The 16,530-nt window shown below is 42.3% G+C and overlaps 1 protein-coding gene across 7 annotated transcripts in view; it reads right to left on the reverse strand.

Moving 5' to 3' along the window:
* The window catches only part of myo18ab (myosin XVIIIAb), a 183,696-nt gene that overhangs the window by 78,101 nt on the left and 89,065 nt on the right, over nt 1-16,530 (reverse strand). For all 7 annotated transcript variants that reach the window (XM_037268375.1, XM_037268374.1, XM_037268371.1 and 4 more), the window contains 5 exons: nt 7,624-7,752; nt 6,408-6,551; nt 6,124-6,213; nt 1,747-1,866; nt 1,469-1,580 (listed from right to left, as the gene is read on the reverse strand). In XM_037268375.1, the coding sequence (XP_037124270.1) occupies nt 1,469-1,580; nt 1,747-1,866; nt 6,124-6,213; nt 6,408-6,551; nt 7,624-7,752 (595 nt within the window). The remainder of the gene's footprint in view (nt 1-1,468; nt 1,581-1,746; nt 1,867-6,123; nt 6,214-6,407; nt 6,552-7,623; nt 7,753-16,530) is intronic.

Raw genomic sequence — 16,530 nt, forward strand, 5'->3', positions numbered from 1 at the left:
GTTGTTTACATAAAGGACAAAGATTCGATCACGGGATGACGAAGATGACGAAGGGCCCCACATACTACCAACATCATTAGCGGCTTTGTTTGTAAGTGACACGGAGGACTAAGAGTTTGAAGGATTTAATGATTTGGAGTGACACAGAAGGTTTGAAAAACTATTATGGCTTTTACGCACGGCCGGTCCTACTCTACGGAGCTCTCTTTCACGTCCATGGATGGAAGTCGAGGGCCGGCGCTCGGCCGGGTGGCTGCCCGGGGACGGTGGATGGGGCTCGGACATGGCTTTTACGCACGCCCGGTCCTACTCTACGGAGCTCTCTTTCACCTCCGTGGATGGAAGTCAGGGGCCGGTGCTCGGCCGGGTGGCTGTCCGGGGACGGTGGATGGGGCTCGGACATGGCTTTTACACACGCCCGGTCCTATTCTATGGAGCTCTCTTCCACCTCCGTGGCTGGAAGTGCCACCTCCGGGGATGGAAGTCCACACCGCCACACGCCTGTAAGTCGACGCCGGTGCTTGGGTCCTTGTACTTTGTTAATGCTACAACATAGTTATATACTAGATCTGTGGAAAAACGACGAGGCTGACGTCAGGGCGCACGCACGCGCGGCGTTGTTGACAAAGGACGAGGAATTTGATCGATGGATTTAATGATTTGGAGTGACACAGATGGTTTGATAATATTATTGCTTATATAATAGTTATTTGATTTCTAATTTATATATCGTTATATGGGCCTGTGGAATATTTTGAAGTGCAAGCGCCGTCAGCGGCGCGCACGCATTGTTGACAAAGGACGATCGATGGATTTAATGAATTGGAGTGACACAGATGGTTTTATAAACGTGTAATTTATGTAATATGTAGTTATTTGAATAACTGAATGTTACGTCAGGCCCCTTCTCAGCTCTTCGTTTCTGTTTATGTCACGTTAGCATACCTATCGTTTAGCCTGTTGTTGCTCGTTCATGTCTGTTCTTGGTGTTGGATTTTGTAGAATAAATTTCCCCCAAAATGCGACTTATACTCCTGAGCGACTTATATATGTTTTTTTTCACGTTATTGTGCATTTTATGGCTAAGACCAGCTCAGTGTCCGCCCTGAAACTGGAAAGTTGTGGGTTCAAACCCCGGCCGGGTCATACCAAAGACTGTAAAAATGGGACCCATTGCCTCCATGCTTGGCACTCAGCATTAAGGGTTGGAATTTGGGGGTTAGATCACCAAATGATTCCCGAGCGCGGCACCGCTGCTGCTCACTGCTCCCCTCTCCCCCAGGGGATGGATCAAAATCACATGGGGATGGGTTAAATGCAGAGGACAAATTTCACCACACCCAGATGTGTGTGTGACGATCATTGGGACGTTAACTGTAACTTTAATGCGACCTATATTCCGGAGCGACTTTTAGTCCGAAAAAGACGGTACTCTTGCTGTTGGCGCTTGTCTAGGAAAAAGTCTTACCTGATTCATCATCATCCAACACTCCATTGAGTTCAGAGGCCCTGATTAGACGAGCCTCCATCACTTCCATCTCCATGAATTCCATTTGCTTCTTCGTGTCGTCAAACTGGGCCTAATGGATACGTGAAAGCAAAAGATTGCTCTGAGCACAGTCTCAACAAGCGAAAGTAACAAAATCTTAACAAATGAAAGTAACATGTGCGTGCATGCGCGCGTGTGTGTGCGCGTGTGTGTGCGTGTGTGTGCGCGTGTGTGTGTGTGTGCATATGTGCATCTACCTGCAGGTCCTTCATGTCCTTCTCAAGACGGAGTCTCTCGGATGTTTCAGTTTCCAGTAGCTGGGAGGCCGACTCCCCTGTATTCCGTTCATCAGTCAACTCCGATGACAGCTCAGTAATCTGATCATATCAACACACACACACACACACACACACACACACACACACACACACACACACACACACACACACACACACACACACACACACACACACACACACACACACACACACACACACACACACACACTTGAGGTTTTCCGCAAATCTACTAAATATGATCATAAATCCTGGTTATCACAGTTTGTTATATTACATTATTAGTGTACTATTGTTATTCCTGTCCTTTATTGTGTGAAGGCGCTTAACTGGCTTAACACTTTCAACTTATTCCAAATATTCATGACACAGTTGCTTACATTTTTTTCATTCCAAAAAATTTCCGTTTTCACAAAATTCACAAATTTCCGGCAAATTTTTTCCCATTCATTCTTAATGGCACATTCAACATTTCACATTTACGTCGTTCCAGTTTGAAATTCACATCATTCAGCATATTCAAATCACATAGGAGACATTCCCAAACTTGCCAAATCAAAAAAACTCACGTTTTCACGTTTAAAATTTGCGAAGTCACATTAAAGATGTGACTTCAAGGTTCTTCTATTAATCTATAAATCACTGCATGGCTTAGCGCCTTCATATCTCGTCGACCTAGTTGTTCCTTATGTTCCGTCTCGTAACCTTCGTTCGCAAAACGCTACCCTTTTAGCGACACCGAGGGCCAAGAAAATGTCTGCAGGGTCTAGACTCTAGACCCTGCAGACATTTTCTATCCGGGCTCCAGAGCTTTGGAATGCCCTACCAATGGATATTAGGACTGCTACCGCAGGAGAAACATTTAAGACACGTTTAAAGACACATTTCTATGACATGGCCTTTAACTAACCTGTAGTGGCCGATTCGGCCGGAGTTTGTTTTGTTTTCTCTCCCCCCCCCTCCCCAGCCGGGGAGGTGGTTAGGTGGCACCCAAGCTGACAGCGGCTATCTGGATTCTCGTGGGCCAATTCAGGTTGGGGGAACTGCAGCTCAACCTCCTCGAAGACACTGCCAGGATAGTAGAGGGCTCCTCCGGCAGCCCCTCGCTCTGACTTGGACATCCACTTTTTTTGATTTTCATATTATGTATTATTTGTGCCCTCTCTGCATCCATTTCAACCTGGTGATCCTAAAAGGGGGATCCTTCCATCTGTGGTCCCTTCTCAAGGTTTCTCATTTTCCCCTGGCAGGGGTTTTTGAGTTTTTCCTTGCCCTTTTGGGAGCTTAAGATCAGGGGATGCTTTGAGAATAATTGTCAATATTTGTCGATGTGAAGCCCTTTGAGACTGCTTGTGATTTAGGGCTATACAAATAAACTTGACTTGACTTGACTTGAAACATTTCACAAAATTTCCTTTTTCACTTCTCATTTCTACATTTTTCAACCGATTCAACTCGTTCCAACTTTCAATTGTTCGTCTTTTGCCTACCTATTCCACACCTTCCCACTTACCAAAAATTCAAAATTTTCAATTTTGAAATTCACAACAAATTTTTCAAAATTTAGTTTTTCCCTTCTAATTTCTACATTTTTCAACCGATTCAACCCATTCCAACTTTATTCACGTTGTTCACCTTATGCTTACCATATTCACCCCTTTCACCCCCACTTCCACGATGCTTACACAATTCACCCCTTAACCCCCACTTCCAGTGTGGCGGCCATCTTGGATTGACCCTGAAGTGCCCCCTGAATGAACTCAGAATGAACCAGAAGTGCCCCAAATCAAACCGGAAGTGACCCCAAATGAACCAGAAGTGACCTCAGGTAAACCGGAAGTGCCCCATATCAAACCGGAAGTGACCCAAATAAACCGGAAGTGACCCAAAATAAACCAGAAGTGACCTCAGCCAAACCGGAAGTGACCTAAATTAAACCGGAAGTGCCCCAAATAAACCGGAATTGACCTGAAGGAAACCGGAAGTGCCTCAAATCAAACCGGAAGTGACCTTTTTAAACCGGAAGTGACCCCAAATAAACAGGAAGTGACCTCAGCTAAACCGGAAGTGACCTAAATTGAACTGGAAGTGACCCAAATAAACCGGAAGTAACCTAAATTAAACCGGAAGTGACCTAAAAAAAATTAAATTCCCATTCATTCTCTATGGGGATTGAACATTTGCTCTAACTTCTACAATTTTTGTCCAATTCAACCCGTTTCAACTTTTGAACTCCAACGTGAACCGCTTGAACCCGTAGTTTTCGTTTCGTTCAAAATTTCAAAAATTTTTGGCACAATTTTTAAAAGAATTCCCATTCATTCTCTATGGGGATTCAACATTTGCTCTAACTTGTACAATTTTTGTCCGATTCAACCCATTTCAACTTTTGAACTCCAAATGAACCCGTAGTTTTCGTTTCCTTCCAAATTTCAAAAATCTTTGGCGCAATTTTATTTTTAAATTCCCATTCATTCTCTATGGGGATTGAACATTTGCTCTAACTTCTAAAAATTTTGTCCGATTCAACCCGTTTCAAATTTTGAACTCCAAAGTGAACCTCTTGAATCCGTAGTTTTCGTTTCGTTACAAATTTCAAAACATTTTGCCGCAATTTTTTTTTTTAAATTCCCATTCATTCTCTATGGGGATTCAACATTTGCTCTAACTTCTACAATTTTTGAACTCCAAATGAACTTCTTGAACCCGTAGTTTTCGTTTCCTTCCAAATTTCAAAATGTTTTGGCGCAATTTTTTATTTAAATTCCCATTCATTCTCTATGGGGATTGAACATTTGCTCGCAGTGGTTCTTAACCTTGTTGGAGGTACCGAACCCCACCAGTTTCATATGCACATTCACCGAACCCATCGTTAGTGAATTATTTTGTTTTTTTTTAATTCAAGACATAGATGTTTTTTACCAGTGTACAAAATGAGCCGTGCATGAATATCACCTTGTTCAACGAACAAAACCAACACAATGCATGAACTCACAACAAATTACATACTGGCAAATCAGAATTTACACAATAAATCAGGTTTGTTCGGACCTCCTCAGTGGAGTCTCTGTCGAACCCCTGAGACCGACTCACCGAACCCCTAGGGTTCGATCGAACCCAGGTTAAGAACCACTGCTCTAATGTCTAGATTTTTCAACCGATTCAACCCGTTTCAACTTTCATCTGTTTATCTTTTGCCTACCTATTCCACAACTTTCAACTTACCAAAAATTCCCAATTTTCAATTTTGAAATTCACGCCAAATTCTCCAAAATTTTGTTTTTCAACTCTAATTACGACATTTTTCAACCGATTCAACCCATTCCGACTTTCAACTGTTCATCTTTTGCCTACTTATTTCACAACTTCCCACTTACCAAAAATTCCACATTTACAATTTTGAAATTCACCCCATATTCTCCTAAATTTCATTTTATACTTCTCATTTCTACATTTCTCAAGTAATTCAATTCATCCCAACATCATTCTGCAGCATTCCCCCAGAAGTCATTCAATTTCTTCGCCTTCACACGCAATTTCTCCAGAAATTGCATTTTCTAGTTTTGTATGTTGTAGCTATAACCCCTGTTCAAATGCCAGGTTTTTGTTGGCTCATGTTAGTTTCAAACTGCACTCTGGTGAATGATGCCTTCCTCCTACTACCATGATATTAACAATGTTTAATTATAATTACATACATATTTGTGGCCAGGCATTGCCATCGACTATGGGCTGACAGGAAGAGAGTGCACACTTGAGGTAAGTGGTGCAAATTTAAACGAGAGACTCTGGGAAGAGAAGAGCAATGTAGCTCAACAAGGAAGTGATAAGTCGCCTCACCCTACGCATAGCTCAATGGGCTGCATTTGAAATATTTGCACACTTACTTGACATTCATGATTAGTAGCGTTAATTTTATAGTGCGTAATTTGCAGCGTAATTAATTAATCTAATTAGTGTGTCAGTGACAGACTTAATTTTATTATATTGGATGGCATTTCTTTCCCATATTTTACTGTTAGCAGTGGCCCAATTTACCATCAGCAGCATGCCTGGTAGAAAGGTGTGTGCATTGCACTACAAGGAGCAGCTTTCCGAGACGCACCGGGAAACTTTATAAACTAATGTGCAATATTTATTCTGACGCCTCCGTATCAACACGTCTATTGTAAAAAAAGACCCACGATGATATGGATTTTTTTTAGTACACCCCGAAAAAAACATTGCAAAACATTTTTTTTAGTTTGTTACCTTGGTATGCTTCACTGTCAGACACTTCTTGTTTGTTCAAAACAATTGTAATTCAGACTTGTTTGTTTTTGTGTTTTTGCAATTTACCCTGCTCTCAAGACGGTCATTGTTGAGTCTCAGTTCATTCCTTTCTTTCTCGACTTTCTCCAGTTTCTGTTTCAGGTGAAGGATCTCTTCCTAGAATGCGGCATAAGATGTATGATAGAAAATTAATCTGTGTAGTCGATAATTCAATGATTCAATAGTCACTCATTTAAAATTTAAATACTTTATAACTTTGAGAACTTTATTATCAATTGGTTATTTATGTCTTAGCAAAATGAAATCCCAAAAGAGACGAAACCACATGATCGTATACGTTTTATGCTTACATCCTTGCCACGGATCTGTTCCTCAGTGAGTTGCACCTCAATCAGAGGTCTGACATGAGTGAAAAGCTTCCACCATGGCCAATCTTTAACCCCACGATTCTTCTTTATGTTCTTCTGGATACAACGGATTGCTAAATCCTGGATCTGTCAGACGGAAAGCATACAGAATTGTTTTCATCGGAAGACAAGAACAATACAAGACTGAATCGAAAAACATGAATAAGTGCACATGTTTTTTGGTTGCCTTTTGGTAATTATCTAGCTGATTAAATCAGCCAATTAGGGCCCAAACATCAGCCAAAATAATCAGCCAAATGCCAATATTTGCCGATTGTTTTTAATAATAATAATAATAATAAATTTTATTTATATAAATATATATATTTTACCTATATGTACTCCTAACCTTCTCAGCAATCTTAGCTTACACAAGTAACGCGCATTATTTATTTCACATAAATCTATTTCCTTTGAGTGGTACGATGTAGTTTTGTCTTCATTTTATTATTACTCAGAGGTGGCCATCCTGTCTCAGATATCGAATGGTCCCTCCATTACTCATGCATGCCCATTTTGCGGAAACTAAAACTGCGGATGCCCATTTTGCGAAAACCTGAAACTCGCAAGTTTAATCCTTAATACACTAGTTCAGACCGAATGTGAGTGTTAATCCAGAAGTGGGTGTCCATAAATTAAGTAGATGTGTAAATTAGCAAAATAATGAGGTTTAAATGTTTGCCATAAGCCTCTCTCTCACACTGTCACACAGGCAAAAATTGAAAGCCGTTTGCCCCAAAGAGAACACCCGCTCTGCTTTAGGATGCCTGCCGGATAATATTTTGTATAACGTCGAAATAACTGACTTGGATTTGAGAGTCACCACTGAGGAGCAGTGCTTTGCTGCTGCTGTGAAGCTTGGCAGTGGCATATATGTTATGTGAGAATGTGGTCAAAGAAGCCTACAACAGGCACATAACCCCTACGCTGCCTGTCCTTTGTTCTAGCAGGCACATTCTCCATCGTTGTAGCTGTTGTTTATATCGTGTTCGACAAAGTTAAAACAGTGACTGGAACTGGCCATAAAATGCACCCTGTGGTGTCCTGGCCAATATCAGCCGTAGCGATACCCTTCGACTTGGAGTGAAACTGCAGTAAATCTTGCCGCAGTGACTCCCAGGTGGGCAGCGACCGCCTGAGTATAAAGTAGCCTTCTCACCTTCCTCTTTTTGAAAGCTTGTCTGGCCAAATATCCTCTGCATGCACCCTGGAACAGAGAGATATTTCTTCTGGTCTGAACAACCCGCTGCTCCTCAAGCCTTGACAGAGTCCCGGCTCTGAAGAAAACCTGAGCGAGGAGAGCAGAAAAGTTATCATTATATTACGATACTAACTGGAACACAATTCTCAAGATTTCTCATTTTTTAAATGTATTTCTCTACCATATTATGAAATTGATTTTGAGATTTTGGTCACCACTCAAGCAATTTTCAAGATTTCTTATCATTTAAATGTATTTGTCGACTACTTCCAAGAAAGCAAGGAGAGTAACAGCAAATTGTTGCTGTTAAGTAACCCAATGTCACTGAAACTTGACAACAACACAAAACTTATTGATGTAATACAACTTAAAATGAAGAAACATAAAAAACAAAGCCCTAATTAGCTCACCATTACCGTAGGCACAAAGCTCAAAAGAGCATGTCGTAGCCCCCTATTCATATCTACTATTGTTCTTCAATGGCATGAGTTCTGTCATGCAGTATTGCACGCATCTTTCAAACACGCTCGTTACAGTATACAATTGTTTGTTTGTTTATTTATTTATTTGGGGGGGAATCATGCAATCGCAACGGAGGTGGAAAAAGGAATCCACCTCACTTCCAATCAACCAATTTTGGATCAACTTTAACAGTTTCAAGATGTTTTACATTTATTCACAATAATGTTGGAAATAAATTTGTACTGTTATGGGTGTTTGTAGACCATAGAAATCGTACTTCAATCAATTGGACAATGGACTTTGATGAATGAACCCTCTCCCCAATGAGTTAAATAAAAAAGTCATGAATTGAGTAGCTGTAAAAAAAAATCAAATGTATCAAAGTCATATATATTGTGTGTGTGTATATATATATATATAAAGCCGTTTTGTTCATCAAAAGAAACACAACGTTACAGACAGATGACAAAAAACACTAGATATTATATACATCAGCTTAACTACGGAAATTAGTTAATATAGCCACAGTGTTTGAACACTTAAACAACGACATAGAGACAGACAGCAGTTCAGTCTAACTGCATAGCCTGTCAGCATACATACATATATATATATATATATATATATATATATATATATATATATATATATATATATACACACACACCGTAAATTTCGGACTATAAGCCGCGACTTTTTTCCAAAATTTTGAACCCTGCGGCTTATGTAGGATTTTTTCCATGATTTTTGGGATGACTTGATCACTTTTATACACTCGTAAAAAGGCTGTGGGCCGCTGTTGTGCGGCACTGCTTTGGTGGGCGGAGGGATATGTGACACAGTCACTGGGAAGAAAAGTGTTGTGTTGATCGCATGTCCATCCGCCAGGCAAATAGTGCTGTATAATTCACACAAAGAAGAGACAGAACGAGATCAAGACGGACATTACTGAAAGGAAGCTTTTATACACAAACCGTCATTATGGCGGGCTTATATAGGATTTTTTCCATGATTTTTGTGATGACTTGATCACTTTTATACACTCGTAAAAAGGCTGTGGACCGCTGTTGTGCGGCACCGCTTTGCTGGGCGGAGGGATATATGACACGGTCACTGGGGAGAAAAGTGGTGTGTTGATCGCATGTCCATCCGCCAGGCAAATAGTGCCGTAAAATTTACACAAAGATGAGACAGAACGAGATCAAGACGGACAATACTGAAAGGAAGCTTTTATACACAAACCGTCATTGTGGGGGGCTCATATAGAATTTTTTCCGTGATTTTTGTGACGACTTGATCACTTTTATACACTCGTAAAAAGGCTGTGGACTGCTGTTGTGCAGCACTGCTTTGCTGGGCGGAGGGATATGACATGGTCACTGGGGAGAAAAGTGGTGTGTTGATCGCATGTCCATCCGCCAGGCAAATAGTGCCGTAAAATTTACACAAAGATGAGACAGAACGAGATCAAGACGGACATTACTGAAAGGAAGCTTTATACACAAACCATCATTATGGGGGGCTTATATATGATTATTTCCGTGATTTTTGTGATGACTTGATCACTTTTATACACTCGTAAAAAGGCTGTTGTGCGGCACCGCTTTGCTGGGCGGAGGGATATATGGACACGGTCACTGGGGAGAAAAGTGGTGTGTTGATCGCATGTCCATCCGCCAGGCAAATAGTGCCGTACAATTCACACAAAGAAGAGACAGAACGAGATCAAGACGGACATTACTGAAAGGAAGCTTTTATACACAAACCGTCATTATGGGGGACAAAAGAAATGCATATGATGCCGCTTTTAAGCTAAAGGCAGTCGATGTTGATGACATTGTGTTGCATCACCCTTTTCTTTATTTCGTGGTCCCGTCTACTCTGGAGCTATACGTGTCGCTCGCTAGTTTAATGTAATTTAGCGCTTCGTGCATGAATAAAATTAGCATGAACAGACCCTCATCATGGAAAATGCTAGAAGAAATGCATAAAACCGACGACGAAAGAGATACTGAGAAAGTGTGTGGCAAAGGATAACTAACGCTATTCCAATCGGAAGACTTCGATGGTTTCAATTTACAGGAGGAAGATGACGATGAAGCTCTTTTTTTTACTTTTACTTGTATGCTTTTTTAATCAGCCCTGTTAGTGCTGTGCTACCGTGTTGCTGCTGTGTTACCGCCGCGTCTCAGTGACTTTTACCGGTATGTTTTATTTAATCAAACCCTATTAGTGCTGTGTTACTTCCGTGTTGCTGCGGTATTACTACCGCGTCACAGGCAGTGTTTGGAAAGAAATGTTAAGGTATGTTATTAAAACTTTAAAAAAGCTTTCTGTGTCCAGTCTTTCTTTGTTAATAACTCGCGTGCACACTTCCGTGTTGCTGCGGTACTACTGCTGCGTCACAGGCAATGTTTAGAAAGACATGTTAAAGTATGTTATTAAAACTTTAAAAAGGCTTTCTGTGTACTGTCTTTCTTTGTAAAAAACTCGTGTGCACGTGCGGCTTATAGTCCGGTGCGGCTTATATAAGAAAAAAACTGAAATATCCCCGGATTTTAGCTGTTGCGGCTTATAGTCCGGTGCGGCTTGTAGTCCGAAAATTACGGTATATATATACACTAGGGGTGTAACGATTCATCGATACACATCGATTAATCGATATAATGCTCTACGATTTATTGGCATCAATGCTAAACGTAAACATCAATTTATATCGCCGTGTTTGACCTCGGACATTAGACGCGACTTTATTTTGAAATCCAGTTCATTGTTGCTTGCTTCCTCTTTCCGGGAGCAGTACGCGGCGTGTTGTGAGCAGAGCAGGCACGTGAAAGGGGAGCCGACAACTACGCGGCTCCTGGGCTGGTGCTATGGCTAGTGTCCAAGAAGACGAGGAAATTCGCTCCCCTTTGGGCTTCAAGTCATTCGTTTGGAAGCACTTTGGATTCCAAAGAAAAGATGGCTCAACGGACAATTAAAATTATTGTAAATAAATAGTTCAGTAATGCACTTTAAAGTTAATGGTATTACAAAAAAAGAAAGAATATTCATTTTCTTTACTTATATGAGAAAAAATATAGGAATTTGATAAAGTTCAGTGTTAAAATAAGCACTTTGTATACTACAATACTCTTGTAATTTCCTAAATAAAGAGTTTGCAGTACCTTGTTGATTTTGCGCATGAATTGTTATAAATCAGGATATTGTTCTATATTTTTTATTTAAAAAAAATAAAATAAATAAAAATAAAAAAATCGATCGTGGAGCACTATATCGTGATGTATCGTGAATGAATCACAGCAGGCTTTAAGATATCTGCAAATATCGTATCGTGATTCTTTGTATCGATATGATATCGTATCGTGACAAAACCCGTGATTTACACCCCTAATATACACACATACAGTGGAGCCTCGGTTTTCGAACGTCACAGTTCTTGAACAAATTGGTATTTGAACAAAACATTCGAGATTTTTTGCTTCGGATGTCGGACAAAATTTCGGTTGTCGAACCTCGCGAGATGAGCCGAGAGGACCCGCATGCCAACTGACTCCATTCATTATTACATTCTCGTTATTCTGAGGATTGCATCAACTCTAATCATGCCTCCAAAGGAAGCAAGTGGGAGCAGTAAAGCTGATCATGGCGAAAAGAGGAAAGAGGTGCGCAAAACGGGTTGAATTTAAAAAAGAATTAATCGCAAAATATGAGTCAGGTGTGCGTGTGTCAGAGTTGGCGCGGGAGTTTGCATGGCAAAATCGACAATAAGCTCGATCCTGAAAAACAAAGACGCTCTTAAAGGAAGTGATGTTGCGAGAGGGGCGACTGTGCTTACCAAACAACGGCCACAGGTGCTGGAAGAAGAAAACTCTTGCTAATTTTCATTAATGAGCAACAGTTAGTGGGGGATACTGTTACTGAGGGCACCATTTGTGCCAAAGCGAGACATCTTTTTGAGGACCTGGAAAAAAAAGGCCCTAGTCTGGTTCCTGAAGGGTTTGTTTTCAGGGCAAGCGGAGGATGGTTCAATAATTTAGAAAGAGAAGTGAGATACATCCAATAGCAAATAGCATCCAATAGCTGGTCTTTTGATGTGCTTTTGTTTCCCTCACAATTTAAAGATATATCTTTTACTATTAGAATGAAACACACAGGCGAGTTGCTACAGATACAGCAATACATTCCCCAGCCTAGCCTACTCTATTAATTCAGTTTATTATTATTTATATTATTATATATATTATATTATTTATACATTACCTACTCACTTATTTATGCAGTTTATGGTGTAAAATAATAAAAAAATGCTTTAAAAAAGCATTTTTATTTGCTTGGAACGGCTTGAATTTTTTTCCATTATTTGTAATGGGAAAACATGATTTGGAATTCGAACGATTCACTTCTCGAACAGCCTTCTGCAATGGATTGTGTTCGAAAACCGAGGCTCCACTTCGTCTTCCTTGTCACTTAAAAAAAAAAAAAACACAGCTGTTAACTCCAGAACTACGTGCGCCGCTGACGTCAGCCTCGTCGTCAGCCTCGTCGTCAGTTGCGACTCCAATTATTCCACAGATCTACGTATACGTATATTATAGTCACTCCCTGTATGCCGCCGATTGCGGCCGGGACTCCCCGTATGCCGCCGATTGCGGCGGCGACTCCCCGAATGCCGCCAATTGCGGCTGGGACTCCATGTATGCCGTCGATTGCGGCTGGGACTCCCCGTATGCTGCCGATTGCGGCGTGGACTCCCCGAATGTAGCCGATTGCACGCGGACACCCCAAATCCCGTCGATTGCGATTGCGGCTGGGACTCCCCGTATGCTGCTGATTGCGGCGCGGACTCCCCAAATGCCGCCGATTGTGGCGCGAATGCCGCCGATTGTGACGCAGACTCCCGGAATTCCGCCGATTGTGCTGCGGACTCTTAGAATGCCGTCGATTGTGGCGCAGGCTCCGCGAATGCTGCCGATTGCGATGCGAACTCCCTGAATGCCGCCGATTGCGGCGCGGACTCCCCGAATGCCGCCGATTGCGGCGCGGACTCCCCGAATCTCGCCGATTGCAGCTGGGGCTCCCCAAATGCCGCCGATTTCGGCGCGGACTTCCCGAATGCCGCCGATTGCGACGCGGACTCCCCGAATCCGCAGATTGCAGCTGGGAAACTCCATATGCTGCCGATTGCGGCGGGGGACCCCCCGAATGCCGCCGATTGTGGCGCAGACTCCCGGAATTCCGCCAATTGCGGCGCGGACTCCTAGAATGCCGTTGATTGTGGCGCGGGATCCGCGAATGCCGCCGATTGTGATGCGAACTCCCTGAATGCCGCCGATTGCGGCGCGGACTCCCCGAATGCCGCCGATTGCGGCGCGGACTCTCCGTATGGCGCCTATTGCAGCTGGGACGATAGTTATATACTATATAACTATATTGTAGTGTTACCAAAGTACCAGGCAAGACGTGTGTTTGGTAACTGGCTCTTTATTTCACAAAACAAGAACTCAACATATGAGTGTGTGCTCAAAGCAAGCGCTCTGGATCGCTCTTCCGGTCTCCCCCCTGTTGCCTTCACGGCCTCGTTAGACAATCGGAAACTACTGAAGTCTAACAACATACACGTTGCTACTCTAAATAAACTATATATCAAATAACTACCTTAATTTCCGGACTATAGAGCGCACCTGAATATAAGCCGCACCAACTAAATTTAGAAAGAAAAACAAATGTGTACATATATAAGCCGCACCGGCCTATAAGCCGCAGGTGTCCACGTTGTAACATGAGATATTTACACAGAAAGATGATACGCAGAAAGATTTTTTACCGTAATTTTTAATTACCGTAAATACATGCATTTTTCCATCAAAAGTGCACGGCAGTAACACAGCAGCAACAAGGCAGTACAACGACAGTAAAACTGCAGTAACACATCTGGTTAAAAAAATAACCAGCCTACCAGAAAAGTCATTGATCGCTTACCGTAAATAGATGTATTTTTCCAAAAGGTGCCTGTAACACGGCAACAACACGGCAATAACACAGCAGCAACACGACAGTACAACGGCAGTAAAACTGCAGTAACACCGCTGGTTAAAAAAATAACCAGCCTACCAGAAAAGTCATTGATCGCTTACTGTAAATAAATGTCTTTTTCCAAAAAGTGCCTGTAACACAGCAACAACACGGCAATAACACAGCAGCAACACGACAGTACAACGGCAGTAACACCGCTGGTTAAAAAAATAACCAGCCTACCAGAAAAGTCATTGATCGCTATCTTCATCTTCCTCCTGTGCACTAAAACCACTGAAGTCGTCTTCTTCAGTGTCGGACTTGAACAGCCTCAGGATGACTTCGTCAGACACTTTCACACCGTCTCTCTCTTTTTCGTTGTCCCTCTCACTGTCACTTTCGTCTCGAGGCGAAGTTGTGCTCGTGCCGTTCTCTTCATCACGCAGCAGTCCAGCCTTTCGAAACCCGTTGATAATCGTGGATTTTTTCACACTGCCCCACGCGGTCAGGATCCACTGGCAGACTTGAGCAAAAGTTGCTCTTCGCATGCGGCCAGTTTTGGGGAATGATTTCTCGCCGCTGGTCATCCACGCCTCCCACTCAACTCGGAGTGCCACTTTAAATGCACGATTCACACTGATGTCGAGTGGCTGCAAATACTTTGTTGTGCCCCCAGGAATCACAGCTGGAATTGAGTTTGTCCTCTTGATGGCAGCTTTCACAGAATCTGTGATATGGGCCCTCATGCTGTCCAAAACGAGCAGTGCTTTTTTTCTGTGAAAAAATCCTCCTGGTCGCTTCCCGTAGCACTCCGCCAGCCATTCCTTCATTAGGCTTTCCATCATCCACCCTTTCGTGTTTACTTTCACGACGATGCCTTTCGGGAGGTTTTCTTTTGGCATAGTCATCCGCTTAAAAATCACCATTGGTGGAAGCTTTTGTCCGGATGCTGTGCAGCTCAGAACACAAGTGAAATGCGTTCTCTCATGGCCAGTTGTTTTCAGCGTGACGGAGGATTCACCTTTCCTGTTTACAGTCCTAGTGAGAGGCAGGTCAAACGTCAAAGGCACTTCATCCATATTTATGATCTCGTCTGGTCCGATGGAATTCTCAGCTATCTTTGTTTGTGTGAATTTGTGGAAGTTTGTAACTTTTTCCTCGGAGTCGGGAGGGAGTTGCTGACACACAGTCGTCCGTGCCCTGATTGACAGGCCCTTTCGTCTCATAAATCCGAGACACCACGATGGTCCACCTGTAAAATCTTCAATCTTCTTTTCGGTGGCGATTGTTTTGGCTTTCAGTCGGATCTGCATGGTGGAAACACCTCGGCCGTCTGCTCTCTGTGTGTTCACCCAGTCTTCAAGAATGTTTTCAACTTCGGGCCATCTGCTTTTATTACCTCTGAAAGCTTTTGTCGTCTTTTTGCATTGTGTCAGTTCTTCACGCTGCCGTCTCCAACGTCTCACCATCGATTCATTGATGTCAAGCTTACGTGCAGCAGCTCTATTTCCCTCTTTGACAGCCAAATCGATTGCTTTTAACTTAAAAGCTGCATCATATGCATTTCTTCGTGTGTTTTCCATGATGAGGGTGTGTGCATGATGCGCGAAATGTTCAAAACACAATCAAACTAGCACGTCTTCTTCGGCGCATTATCTCTTCTTCGTCTGTCTCGCTCTTACTTCCTGCTAGAGCGCCCCCTGGAGGCCGTATAAATCCATAAATACGCCACGCCGCCATTTAAGCCGTTCAAAGTAACCTTCTGAATAAAATGCATTAAAAGTTCACATTCATTACAACTTGTTTTTGGTGAGCAAAATGTCAGAAGAATTTAATTTAAATGCTGATTGATTGGGTTTTAATACAATGCAGATGGTCCAAACAGCGCCACTGCTTTGTGTAATCTCTGAGTCACATGGCAGAGTAAGAGAAAGGGTTTAGAGCCCTTTGACGCAGGTCACCTAGCGTGCATTCCTACTAAAGCTCATAATAGTCACAAGCAACACAGCCAGAATAAGCAGCAGCCATAGTAGTGTTTCAAAATAGTATTTTTGTTGTTGTTTTTTTCTTCAAGATACCGCACAACAGCGGTCCACAGCCTTTTTAGAAGTGTATAAAAGTGATCAAGTCATCACAACAATCATGGAAAAAAAATCCTAAATAAGCCGCACAGGACTATAAACCGCGGGGTTCAAAATTTGAGAAAATAGTCGCGGCTTATGGTCCGACATTTACGGTATAACAGAAATAAGTAGTTTATCGAACCATCTGTGTCACTCCAAATCATTAAATCTCCTGACTCCGGAAGGGAGTGAACGGAACTCATTGTCAGTGAGGCTCCAATTATTCCACAACCATAGTGCACCCTTATGCAGTTTAAAGTGAAAA

This window comes from Syngnathus acus, chromosome 13, assembly GCF_901709675.1.
Source record: "Syngnathus acus chromosome 13, fSynAcu1.2, whole genome shotgun sequence".
NCBI lineage: Eukaryota > Metazoa > Chordata > Actinopteri > Syngnathiformes > Syngnathidae > Syngnathus > Syngnathus acus.